Source organism: Colossoma macropomum, unplaced genomic scaffold (assembly GCF_904425465.1).
Source record: "Colossoma macropomum unplaced genomic scaffold, Colossoma_macropomum, whole genome shotgun sequence".
In the NCBI taxonomy this organism is placed as follows: domain Eukaryota; kingdom Metazoa; phylum Chordata; class Actinopteri; order Characiformes; family Serrasalmidae; genus Colossoma; species Colossoma macropomum.
In genome coordinates, this window is record NW_023494795.1 from 6,904,605 (window position 1) to 6,919,063 (window position 14,459).

General features: G+C 39.1%; 1 protein-coding gene across 1 annotated transcript in view; it reads right to left on the reverse strand.

The window, feature by feature from the left end:
* Positions 1-572: 572 nt before the first annotated feature.
* The window catches only part of opn5 (opsin 5), a 46,380-nt gene continuing 32,493 nt past the window's right edge, over positions 573-14,459 (reverse strand). The window contains exons 3-7 of the mRNA XM_036582641.1: positions 11,989-12,108; positions 5,881-6,051; positions 4,227-4,561; positions 3,770-4,014; positions 573-893 (exon numbers count right to left, since the gene is read on the reverse strand). Of these exons, the coding sequence (XP_036438534.1) occupies positions 830-893; positions 3,770-4,014; positions 4,227-4,561; positions 5,881-6,051; positions 11,989-12,108 (935 nt within the window). The 3' untranslated portion in view covers positions 573-829. The remainder of the gene's footprint in view (positions 894-3,769; positions 4,015-4,226; positions 4,562-5,880; positions 6,052-11,988; positions 12,109-14,459) is intronic.

Sequence of the window (14,459 nt, forward strand, 5' to 3'; positions counted from 1 at the left end):
ATCAGACACAGCAGTGCTGCTGGAGTTTTTATACACTGTGTCCACTCACTGTCCACTCTATTAGACACTCCTACCTTGTCAGTCCACCTTGTAGATGTGAAGTCAGAGACGATAGCTCATCTGCTGCTGCACAGTTTGTGTTGGTCATCCTCAAGTCCTTCATCAGTGATCACAGGACGCTGCCCACAGGACGCTGTTGGCTGGATATTTTTGGTTGGTGGACTATTCTCAGTCCAGCAGTGACAGTGAGGTGTTTAAAAACTCCAGCAGCACTGCTGTATCTGATCCACTCAGACCAGCGCAACACAGACTAACACACCACCACCACGTCAGTGTTACTGCAGTGCTGAGAATGATCCACCACCCGAATAGTGCCTGCTCTGTGAGGGTCCATGGGGGTCCTGACCACTGAAGAACAGGGTAAAAGGGGGCTAACAAAGTATGCAGAGAAACAGATGGACTACAGTCTGTAACTGTAGAACTACAAAGTGCACCTATATAGTAAGTGGAGCTGATAAAGTGGACAATGAGTGTAGAAACAAGGAGGTCATAAAGTTATGCCTGATCAATGTGTGTGTATATATATAGTGCCTTGAGTCACTACACTGTGGAATGTTATTTATAGGCAGTAACTGTACAAAATATAAAAATACAGGATCTGTCTGCACATACAGGGATAACAATTACTCTGTAAGGTGGCTATGGAAAGTCAACAGCGACAGTGCAGGCTAATTCAGCTATGTCACCCATTGATTTCTGAGGGTTAAGAGGGCACTAACACAGGGGCAAAATGTCCACTGTAGAATCTGAGTCACCTGAGCAGACATGCTCACATCTCAATTTGTGTTTCATTCGCTGGTCTCGCTTTAATGGAGGCAGAGATGGAATAAAACCTGTGAAAAGCAAAAGCACTGGTGTTATTACACAGAGCAATTTAAAAGCCTACATAAGCCTTGAATATAGATTTGCGTCTCATATGTTAAAACCCCACTCTGAATTCTGCAGCCGTTTTGCTTATATTAGGCTTATGGTACATGTAAACATTTATCTAGGTTCCTTTAGGAGCCCTTTAGAGTAGCTTTCATACACATCGGCCCTTTTTCATCAAACGAGCGCCGTTTCACCCCAAACCACCAGTCCCTTATTTACATATCATGTGCAGACGACGTCCAATTTAACCTCATATCAACATAACTTACATGAAATATGGCCTAATTCATGCAGCTGTTGCAGTAGTGAATTAATAAAAGGAGAGCATTAAGGAGACTCATGGGCCACTGACTGTCCTCCATGAAAAATTTCGCCCAGTCATGTTCGAGCACAGTACTGAGCTCTTTCAGTGACAAATAGGTCTTGACTGTGAGTCTGACCCTCAGCTGAGGGACTAATGAGGTAATAAAAGATCCAAATCTGCAAACTGTCATTGACATAAATTACATGTTAACAATACAGTGGGGTCCAAAAGTCTGAGCCCACTACTGAAAATGCTTCTATTTTGCATTCTTGTCTAATTTAATACAAACATTTTTACTGCAAATTAGATTATCAGACTTACAATTTGAGTGAAATGTAGAATCTTTGATTCGTAAATATTTACATGAATTTCAAAATTTCCATGAAAAGCCTCTGATGAGCAGATCAAATCCCCCTGAGACTCGTCTGAACATGAGCTTCAGGGACCTTTTTGTAAAAAGGCCTGAATATTGTAAATGTTTTCTATTACAAGTTTACTTACATTTAAAATGCAGAAGCTACATTTTTTTTTTAATTTTATAAAACTTTGTTATTTATTTCCAGGTTTAAATGGAAAGGTCCCAGATTTTCAATATAGTCTCAGACTTTTAGACCCCACTGTATATGTGTGTGTGTGTATATATATATATATATATATATATATATATATATATATATATATATATATATATATTTTGTTGCTGTCAGAACAAAACCTCCATTTTTGTCATTGTTTGTTTTTTGACATAATTTGAGAATACCTGCTGCCCTATACATTGTGTGTAAATTAAAGATGAATGAACCAAAAGAAACGACCCAAAATTACTTGGAAAAAATTCCGGTTCCACTGACTTACATTAAAAGTAAAGTACGTTTTTGGCTTTTCCTGTAAAGTCATCATTTTGGAGATACAAGGTTTTGTTCTGACAGCAGCGGTATACATATATATGTGTATGTATGTATTTATTTATATATATATATATATATATATATATATATATATATAGTTATCCTAAGCATAGTACTTTTCAATTTTGCTGTTATTGCTGATACTATTAATAATAACAATGTTAATTTTGATGATTTAACTGCAAACTACACTTTGTTTTTTGTTTGTTACTTATTACACAGATATATTTGCACTACGACCAGATTTGATTTTGTTCATAAAGATACTCCAAAGATGATGAATAAGATAATAATGCTTGAAATGATGAGTGACAAAAAGATAATGAAACTTATTTACACTCATTTTATAATCATATTTGATCAAACACAGCTATGATAAATTAGGCCCAATAATAATATTATTCTATTATTTTCCAAACTGGCCAGTCAAATATCATAGTCAAATATATATCGGGCAGCGCTGTTCCAACAGCTGCCCTGCATTAGGCTGATAACTGGCCTCCACTCAGGGAATACTGGACCAGAAAGAAACTACAGAGATGAAACCACGGAATTTTTGGTACAGGTCAGTCTAAGTTTTCAGATATTGCTATTTATTACAGGTATACACTCATCATACATTTCATTAAAAACATTACTTTGCACTTCAACTGTAGGACTACAGTAGAAAGTAGTCCATCAGTAGAAATACACAGTTTATCAGCCACCATCTTCCCCATTCATCACTGGTCAGTTTATAACCACAGGAGCACCTCTGAACAGATATTATTTGAGAAGTGGGTCATTCTCAGCACAGCGGTGACACTCGTACGGCAGCGTGTGTCGCACTGAGAGAGTGTTTCAGGCACAGCGGTGTTGCTGGAGTTCTTATTTACATCAGTGTCACTGGGTTAAGAACAGCCTGCGATCCAAAGCTGTCCATCCAAGAGCAGTTCTAGAGTCAGAAACTGACCACTGATAAAGGGCTAGAGGATGACTAACACATATTGTGCACAGGAGAGAAGCCTGAGGGGTGGCACTGGCTACCCCTGAAATATGATTGGCCACCCTGGGCGCCCCCTCAAAACTTTCATGTAGCAGGCTAATTAAAGTGCTTCCTCCCACTCAACTGGGAGAAAGTGGCTCAGCTTATGACATAAATTGAAGTAAATTTTAAAAGGCTTTGCCAAATTTGTTGCAACATAATAACATTTCAGCTGAAGTCTTAGCTGCTTATTATTATGTGGGCAAACCAAATACATAGTTAACTTGCTGCTACGTTGCGAGTAAAGATTAACTGACATAATCTGAATCACTCAAGGTGCAGTAATTATGACACTGGAGATTTATTCAAAACTCAGGTGAAATTTTAAAGAGTTATTTATACTAAAGATATTTATACTACATGCAGATTTGAAGAAATGCAATAAAACCTGATCTTGTTTTCTGGGTCTTTTTTGATAATTACACATATTTTTGGGTTTATGGACTATGGACCTCCTACAGTTGCTACAGCCACCCCATTTATGCAGCCCAACAATCACCACTGATCAATACACCGTCATATGTGACGGGCAAGACAGGTGTTTCTAATAAAGTGGCCAGGTCTACTGATATAAGAGAATATAAAGACAATAAAAAGTCTTACCTTGGGGTTTTATACTGTTTCTTTTTGCTCAAGGTTTTAAAGCAGCAGAACTGTGAACAGCTGTTCTTGCAGTCAATGACCTGGTATATGATTGGATTGTACATGGCGGCTGATTTGGCCAGCAAGGTTGGTATGACTGAGACCGGAATAGGCACTGAATCGTGCTCCCCGAACGCAGAGACCACTGACACCACCGCGTATGGAATCCAAGCTATCAAAAATCCAGCACAGATCAACATCGCCACCTGCAGGACACAAGCAGAATGACACTCAGTGCACATTTCACTTTGATTTCAATTAGATAAATGAGTCAATATATCTACATTGTAATATACCTAAAACATACGAGATACACATATTCTAATTGGCTTTACCATAACCGTAAAATGTCTCTTAAAACATAATCAAATCTTTTAAGGTGCATTTTCAAATACATTTGAAGACATCATCTAAACACCTTCGTTAACTTCATCTCCAGACTGTGGTTGTTCTTATTCCGCGTGTCGAAGTAGGACACTTCCTTAGCGGACGCCTTCACCTTGATGATGATCTTGACGTAGGAGAAGACGATGATGCCCGTGGGCAGGATGAGGCAGAAGAAGAGGATGGACATGACAAAGCTTTGGCCAGCCACAGATGCCTGGGCCAGCCACCAGTTGAGAGTGCAGGAGGTGCCAAATGGTTCCGGAGCGTAGCTGCCCCAGCCCACCAGCGGCATGGTGGCCCAGAAGGCCGCATACAGCCAGATGAAGAGCAGGCTCAGCATGGCATGATTCCGCTTAATCCACGTACCTGTAAACCACAGGGAGGTGATATAAACACATTTTCTACATGTTGTGCACACACAGCATACACATAGCAGAAAACAGTAGAGGGTGAAGACTTACAGCAACTAAGAACATAGTTTACAGCTACTCATCTGTGAATTAAGTGTGGAGTTGCACTACATATCTTGCCATTAAATGTGTTTTTGCTTGTAAAATCTTTAAAACAAAATACAATAAATTATTATTTAAGTCTATAAGTGTTTATATCATTCAGATGTAAACAAAGTCATCAGTGGTTTGATGTTAAAGTCTCCGTAGAAGAAAAACTCACCCAATCAGAATTGTTCTTAACTGTTGTTGAAAATACACTGCCTTATGCCTGAGACATTCCTTTTCTGATAGTTTTAAGATTTAATATATGGCCTTAAATGTATGTTCTTCATTCATGCTGGCGAGGGGCATGCAGGTCGCACAGGCAAAATATCTTTTTTCAGGTTTACATTTAGGTGGTTGTGGTTGGTCTAGTGTAATGGGTAACACCTCTGCCTTCTATCCTGTGGACAGCGGTCCAATCCCCCGCCTGGGTAAGCACCCTACACTATACCAATAAGAGTCCTTGGGCAAGACTCCTAACATTACCTTCACCTACCTGAGTAAAATGATCAAACTGTAAGTCGCTCTGGATAAGAGCGTCAGCCGAATGCCATAAATGTAAGTTATTTTTACTTAGAAAATTAACAAAACCAGGGGTGTTCAAACTTTTGCATACAACTGTATATAAAGGTTTAAGTGTATTGTGTCACTTGCTGAGGTCAAATAACATCAAAACTGACAAAAGCAGCCATTATGACCTTTAACCTGTATAAATGCTTATGTAGGTTTAGGTCAGTTGTCATGAAAGGTTTATGTAGGAGTCATATAGCCCTATGAATGCTGTGTGTGAGTAAAGTACTACCAAAACAGGGTTAATATAACAAATGATTCCTACGAAGCCCCGCTGGTGACATCCTGTATAAATAAAAATAATGCGTGGCCACGCCTTATTAATGCATGGGAATGAGATCCTAATGCGTGGCCACGACTTAGTAAGGCATGGGAACGAGATCCTAATGCGTGGCCACGACTTAGTAAGGCATGGGAACGAGACCCTGATGCGTGGCCATGACTTAGTAAGCCATGATCTCATTCCCACACCTTATTAAGTCGTGGCCACGCATTAAGATCTTGTTCCCACGCATTAATAAGATGTCACCAGCAGGGCTCCGTAGATTCCAGACTTTTGAACCACAGTTTATGTCTCTGAACAGCAGCGATGAACATGCATTCACCTTCGACGGTACCCACCGTATCTTAAATGGCAGATTTTCAGGTATCGGTCAAAGCTGACCACAGTCATGGTGATGAGGCTGCCACAGCCGAAGAAGAAGCCGGCCCAGCCGTAGAAGCGGCAGCCCTCCCAGCCGAACAGCCAGCGGTGGGCAAAACTGGAAACCACAAAGAACGGCTTTCCTGTGACTGCGGGGACGAGAACAAGGCATGAGCAGCGTGACTCACGCATAAGGCATAACTGTCTAATGTGCAGGTGTGTCTGATTCCTGTTCTAGTGCAGGAAAAGCAATGAGAAACCAAGAAGAATGAGGAAAAGCTCTCTGATCCTGTGTGTGAACTGCTGCAGGAACACAGACGTTACAGTTAGCATTACACACTGTGGCACCATGTCAGTTACACATCCTCTACAGAAAATACTTTTTAATACACAATTACTGTGTATTAATGTGACCTGTGCAAAATTTATGGCACATTTTACATTTGTGTAATTTTTTCCAATATGTTAAACTCAAATAAATATAAATTGTGCATTAAATTTAGCAAAGAAATTGTATATTTCAGTGTGTTCTCTGTTTTAACTTATTTTCACTTAGAAAATTAACAAAACTTGTTTTGATCAGGGTCTTAAAACTCTTCCATGCAACTGTATGTTCTGTTCCTCACTCAACACATGGCTGTGGTGAGGAGGAATGAAAATAAAGCTGACTTTGACTTCAGATTTGGCACAGGGATCTCTGAGATACAGACAGGTAGAAATAAATTATTCTGTGTCAGACGGAGCAAGAGTTTCCATGTTGTGTCAGAACTGTTCCGATACATGTGTATGTTGCCATTTCTTTCAGAAAAGCAGGATGGATGATATAGGATGATGTTAATCATTTGAACATAAAAAATGAAAAAAAAAAACCATACATTTCTCAAATACAGGGGGTGCAAAAAATAACACACACAGCATTTCTATCAGCTACACATACCATATAGTTGTACTTTGTAGGCTTACAGTTACTGACTGTAGCCCGTCTGTTGCTGTATAATTCATCAGCTCTGCTCTACCCCATCCATAAATCAAAAGGACCACCATAGGACCACCGCTGACCCAATATTATTTGAGTGGTGGATCATTCTTAGCACAGCAGTGACACCAACATGGTAGTGTTTAGTGCTTAACCTTCTTATCGTCGCTGGGCTCATTTTGCCACGATTCACGTCTCTAAATATATTTAATATAAATATATACATGACATTCTTTTGCTGCTTCTCATATATATATATATATATATATATATATATTCTTAGTTAGTAAACTTGAGGATGACGGGAGAGTTAAGTGTACACAGTGTTTAAAAACTTGATCCTGATCGACTCAAACCAGCACCACCAGTGCCACACACACTAACATGCCATTTTGTCACTGGTCCACCATCAAATAATTTCTGGTCCAACGGGGGCTGATAAATTGTGCAGCAACAGAAGGACTACTGTCAGTAACAATGTCTACAATGCAAATATAGCCATTTCATTTACTATCCAAAACCACCAAAAGGCAAAATAGTGGTAAAACTAATAAATAAGCTTTGTTTGCCTTATGACGCCCTGCATGTAGTTTTCTGCCATGCATGTACTTTAAAAATATGTTTTAGTCAAAAACTCAGTCAGAAACTTTCACATCAACGCACTCTGAATGACTGTTTACATCTTAATGATTAAACTGTGCAGAAAAATTAAAATGAAATTTTCATGACATTTTCTCTCATATTTGTTTGGTAAACTAGTTTAAAGAGAAATTCTGCCGATTTTCAAAAACATCTGTATAATTCAAACACTGAGATATAAGCAAAGTTTTTCAGAGTGCTTTAATGTGAAATGATGAATCGTAGAGAGATTTAGTAAAGGTTTTATCTGACAATGACGAAACACCTTCACGAAGGAACGACTGCGCAGCCCCAGTGTCACGTAGTACGACAATGGGCTGGCCACGTTCATCCGTGTGAGACTCAGACACTGACCCAGTAAAGAACAAAACGTGGGGTCGTAACAGTTTCTATCAACACCACTGTGAACAACTCTGACGTGATGAGTTTCTGTAGAACTGAGCATTTCACAAAAAACACTCTGAACGACTTTTTTGGGTATCAACTGTCAGATTGATCCATATTTTCAGGGCCTGTGCTTTAGTGCTGCCTCTGCTCCTCTGCCGACTGTGTAAGTGCACAGCCGTCCACACGGTGGAGCAAGAGCACATTAATGAAAAGAGCAGAAGCTGGAGCCACTGCCCCACAGAGTGACCGATGAGAGAAAGGGACGAGACCCTCCACGTCTTTTTTCTTTATTCTCTGTTTATTCCTTGCAAAAGTGTCTACATTGATAAACCCATCAAAAGGACCATTCAGAGCTCTGTCCACAGTTTGAGGACATTATTCTGAAGGCTGCCTTTGTAAATCCTCTGATTTACCATTAACCCTATATTGCATGATGTTGCCTCAGGGCAACAAACATTCTCCTCACTTTACAATAACATTATACATATTTAAGGACACTGACAGGGTTAACAATAAAGGGCAGAGTTCGAGTAAGTCAGTAAAAAAGCACACATTTGGTCTCTTAGTGGGGACTTTCAAACCTCTTTTTAACATTCAGTATCATTTTTCAGTTATGTGAAATTGCAGAAATATGTTTGTTGCCTAGAAGAAACTCGTGCGACAGTGGAATGGATTCAGCCAGTCACAAGCCAGATCTGACCACTTCAGGGAACACGGATCTATATGACTTCGTCCCATTGTCGCACAATGTTGCCACAAGGCAACATACCCCAAAAAGGACCCCTGCACACATTATTATTTAAAAAAATGATTTGGATTAAATAATCAGGTCAATTTTATGCAAGAAAAGTCAATCGGATATATTTTTTTAAATTGCTCTCATAATGTGTGCAGTAGAGGGTTAAAGGAATGGTGTTTTTTAACCTAATCTCTGTCTGTGGCAGCTGTAGTGTTTGGTCACAGCAGACAGAGATGGGACACAGATAACTCGGCACTTTCTCTGTACAGACAAATCAGACACAAAGCACTAGTAGAGCCACATTTAGAATCTGCCATCAAAAACTCTGAACACAATGATTTTTATTCAATATTTCAATATTTAGTGCTGCAACTAAATATGCAGTTAGTCAGTGTTCTTTAGGTACTGATGATATCCACAATTCACAATCACAATTATTATAAAACATATTGCCATTTCTACTTATAATAGCAGGTAATGGGCAGTTCATTCTATTATAAGTCTATTTTGGGTCAACAGCTGTCATGCTAGTCTGTTCTTTCCGAGGAAAGATGCATATATTCATTGACACTGTGTCTGTATACAGTGCCATGATAAAGTTCACCCTTCATTTGTTTCATTTCCAGTCAAAACAGTCATTAAGAAAAAGTTATTCCGTATTTTCAGAATCAGAACAAACATTACATAGAAGTCTCAACAACTAAATATAATATCAACTTTTGCATTTATATCCACTCTTTATCTTTATTACAGCCTCCATCTTGTTCAGGAGACTTTTTTTCAGAGAAACCTGCATCTGTTATTTTTCCACACCTCCAAAGTTCTTACACTCCAAGTAATCCCAAACATATTCAGTGATGTTGAGGTCTGGACTCTGGGGTGGACAGTCCATTGTTCTGAGAACACAAACAGCTTCTTTGCCTGATTTGCAATTTTTGATTTTTTTGCTTTTCTCTTGATGTTTCTCAGTAATGGTTTCTTGACAGCTTCACATCCTTTCAGATTCAAAGTGTCTTCTCACAGTGGAAGGATGGACAGAAACGCAAATAGGTCCAATCAGCAGGTTTTAGCCACTTGTGTGGTGTTCAGGTCTGTGGGACCCATTTTCAATGTTTACCAAAAGAAAAAATGATGTGATTTATTATCATTTAAACCTCAGATTCTTGGTCTTTGCTCATTTTCTGTGAAGAACATAGAAAATAACCCATTTTCAGTGTCTTCACTCTGTTCACCCCCCACACATTTATATTACACATGTGGTGTTGGGTGAACCTGCGGGGAGTAAAAGTGTGGAGGTGCTGTGTCCTTCACTCTGTTCTCCTACATGGCCTGCTGTGAGTGTGTGTGTGTGTGTGTGTGTGTGTGTGTGTGTGTGTGTGAAGGTGGACAACATGAACAGGCTGCTGACTGGCTACAGCTGCTAAAGGAGAACGCTACGCTGGACACTTGTGATATTTTAAACATTATTATTATTAGGTATTTTTACATACCTGTACTGATTTAAAAAAACAATAATGTGGTGGGTCCACCAGACCACTGAGTAACAACAACATCAACACCACACAAGGGTTAAATTATGTTTTATCATGTTTCTATCTTATATTTTTCATTCAAGCTTTGCTGGATGTTTAGTATAACTCTCAGGTTTAGTATTTTATACTAACATTTTTACTATTTCACTCTGTGTTTTCTGGGGCTTTAAGGATATTTTTCTAAAACTGCTTAAGAGACAGTTAGCGTAAGACAAAAAGGAGACATGAGACACTTTAGACCCAAATAAAAATGATAGTAGTTACTTACAGCATCAAAAAAGAAGGCTCTTTGTTTTGGATGAGAAAGGGTTAAGTTCCTGCTTTTAGTTCTGTTGCAGATAAACATAATGCTGTTGTAGGAATTTTGCAAAATCAGTGGAGTTCCCCTTTAAGAGCCAGTAGTGACACATTGGTGCAGAACGCGATTGACAGAAGTAAAAACACCTTGTCTTGCCTAACAGTGGACACCAATACTTGCCAAATGGGAGGTGTTTTTTTCTATTCTTGCATAAACTGGTATATAATAGGATCTTTGAGTATCACTGCTGTTGGAAGAAAACCTCGTATCTCCAAAATGACAACTTTACAGGAAAAGTAAAAACCTGCTTTACTTTTAATGGAAGTCAATGGAACCAGACTTTTTATAAGTCATTTTGGGCCGTTTCTTTTGGTCCAATCATCATGAAATTTACACACAATAGAAAGAGCAACAGTATTCAGGTTAAGCCAAAAACTGAAAAACAACAAAAATGGAGATATGAGGTTTTATGAGGACAGCAGCGATAAGCATTTTTATCTTGGCCGTTACTAAGTCAGGAGATCTGACTTTTCAGATCTGAAGAAACAGTGGAGCCTGATTTTCTCCTCTCTCTCGATTATTAAAGCTGTATGCACTGTTCATCTGATGATGACAGTAAGTGTGTTTGCATGCACTCAATCCAATCATAATCAGATTTCTGCTGCTATCCGATTATTTAAATGGTCACGTAAACACCATACTCTGATCTAGAAATCTGATTAAGAAATCCGATAAAGAGGCTGGATTTTACCTCAGTAATCAGATTTCTCAGTGCATGTAAACTCTTACTCTGATTTCTTTTGGATTTCTCAGTCTGCGCATGCACGAGATCAGACAGAGGTACCGGAAATAAGCGAGCAGCGTCGCTGCGAGACGCAGCAAAACACTTTTGGAGCGGCGCTGAAACCAAACACAAAATAAAGGATGTAAATATTCTTGATCTTCTAGATGATATATGTTCATATTTCCAGCTAAAGTGGTGCGATGTTTAAAAAAAAGGCTGCAGCATGAAGTTTTACGTTACGTTTACGTCTCATCTTCTTCTGTGAGTTTATTGGCTGGTTGTAAAGCAGAAATCTGATTACTGTCTGACTCGTGTAGACCTGGAGTTTCCTCATTATCAGACAACTCAAGTGCGTGTAAACGCGTTGATCGGATTACTGACAAAATCCGATTTTCTGCAGTTATGTGATTATTAAGTGCATGTAAACGCGCTCACTCTTGGTGCTCTACCAGCTCTTGCATGGTTGTTAAAAGTCCCATTTTCTCTACATCTTTTAATCATTCTTTGAACTCATTCTATGTTTTTTCACTTATTATTTTTTTTGACCTCCCTTTTTATTCAAGTGGATTATATTTTATCTAATCTCCTCAGAAATACCTCCTAAAAAACAAGTAACTTTCACTTAATGGCCATTTTGACTGGTAATTAAATCAGCTATGGGTGGTCCCTGATTATTGCACAGTACTGTATTTCATCTACCAAACAAGTATCGCAATATAAAAAAGCCTTACCTGAGATGCCAAAGTCGAATATGGCTAAATTCAGTGTCATTAATTCAGGTGGCTTTAACTTCGTCTTCCGTTTGATGGTCATGTAGATGACATAGCCGTTGCCTACAGCTGACATGATCCCTGTGAAAGAGAGAAGTGCAGAAGGTCAAAACACTACTCAGGCGTTTTTACACAATTACAGTACGTCAATCAATGAAAAGTCAGTTTTGCTTTACTGTATTTGTTACAACACAGGAAAACTTTGTAAGGTCCTTCAGATCTGAACAGTTCTTTAATGAATGTAAGGATTAAGGAAAAAAAGCAGATCCTGCATAACACACATTCTGAACTATTAGTTATGTAGTTATTCCCATAAAAACATCTGAATCATCTGAACTGGCTTTTCTGAATGCTTGGCTGCTGCACAAATGCTCTGTACATAGCTGACATTTTAATTTGAAGCGCCCATATCTTGCATTTTTCTCTGTTTTATTTTTATTTTACATGTATGTAATTGGGTGCTCTGCATTATGCCTTATTCAAAAGGCAGTCTGGGCTGAAACACTCAGGCGGAGCTAAACTGCTTTAAGCTGAATAAGCAGATATACAACATCACAAATACAAATGACTGAAAATGGGCTACTTTCGCAGGTTAGTGTTCGTAGAGACTGTATGGTCTGGAGAGAGGATGGTGTTTTCATGATCTTCTTTCAAGAAAAAGCCAGAAAAAACTGGTCAATGTGCCCTTCAAACTGATTCATTAGGCCCCATTTGTGACTCAACATTCACAGCACCTTGGTAACCTGCTTTGTTCACCTTTTCTATGTATTATTATGTTTATTTTAGAAATGTGGAGTAAGCAATCATGTTAAACAAGTGTGTGTGGCCCAGCCAGTAATACAAAGACGCAAAAGCAGTAAATTTCATCATATTCAGCTGAGCACAGTTCGTGTAAACACTAGTGGCTTTGAGTAAATGTGCTGGAGTCTGAATTTTGGCTCATACAAGACGTTACAGTAATGAAAGTGCAGCCTGCTAATTGCCCTGGCTCCATTCACTGAGTACCCGCCAGTATAATACATCCAACCTGCTCTTCACAGTAATTGCACATCTCCTGATATTTCAGCCTGGACTGCCCATTTTAAATCACTGACTGTCTATCATCCTGCACTCAGTCCACTTCAAAAAGAGCTGTGAAATATGGAACAGTGGAAATCGGCCGCACCTGACGCACGCTGAGCCCACGGACAATCGTTTTGACATATTTCTGTAGTAACTATAAGAACTTAACGGTTTTACTTTCACACGACCATTTATCATCCCCTCTTTACCCCTTAGAATTATACAGGCTGGTTTCGTTACCCTGCCTTTGAGACTGATATATGTAAATGAGCTCTGTTCTGATTGGCTGCCTTGCATTGTGCTTCATTCTAAAAGCAACCTGGGCTGAAACATTCCTTATATAACTAGATATATAAAAGCACCGTTTTCACGAAAATAATATTTTTTTTGCAGCTTAGTTTCCCTAAATACACTTCACAGACTGGGGAGTGAATGGTACATATTGAAATGTTAACAGTGTTTACATGCTACATCAAACTCTTTTATTAAAAAACCAAAAAAACTGTTTTCCACAGTTTGAGCTCTTTAAGTCAATTACTTTTCAGTTCGTTTACGGAGGTGGTTTACGGTCATCAACAAAACTAGGCCTGTTCCCATTAAGATATTTTAGGTAATGACTAGTTGTCATATAAATAATTGTGATTAATGAAGAAAAAGGGGCGGCACAGTGGTGCAGTGGGAGCAGCAAGAATGGCCTGGGTTCGATTCCCGGCCGGGTGACCAGGGTCCTTTCTGTGAGTTTGCATGTTCTCCCTGTGTCTGGGTGGGTTTCCTCCCACAGTCCAGATGTGCACTAAATTGCCCGTGTGTGTGAATATGTATGTATGTCTGTCTGTCTGCCCTGCGATGGACTGGCGACCTGTCCAGGGTGTATCCTGCCTTCTGCCCAATGACAGCTGGGGTAGGCTCCAGCACCCCACCACGACCCAGAAGGATAAGCGGTTTAGATGATGTGTAATCAAATTTTATTCTGTTTTATACATTTTGCAACTATTAAAATACAGGCCTAAAGAGGCCAAATTGGCTAATAAGCTATCTTCCTTCCCAGCTGCCGCTCAAGCTTAAATAAACAAACATTATTATCTGCTGCCTTATGAAGGTGTTATTACCAAACGTCAAATACACAAACATTACTCACTGCTGCCCTCTAAAGGTGTGATTACCAAACGTCAAATAAACCAACGTTACTCACTGCTGCCCTCTAAAGGTGTTATTAACAAACATCAAATAAACAAACATCACTCACTGCTGCCTTATGAAGGTGTTATTAACAAACATCAAATAAACAAACGTTACTCACTGCTGCCCTCTAAAGGTGTTACAGAGCAGAAGTTAGAACATTTCTATTTTACGTAAGACCCATGATGTCT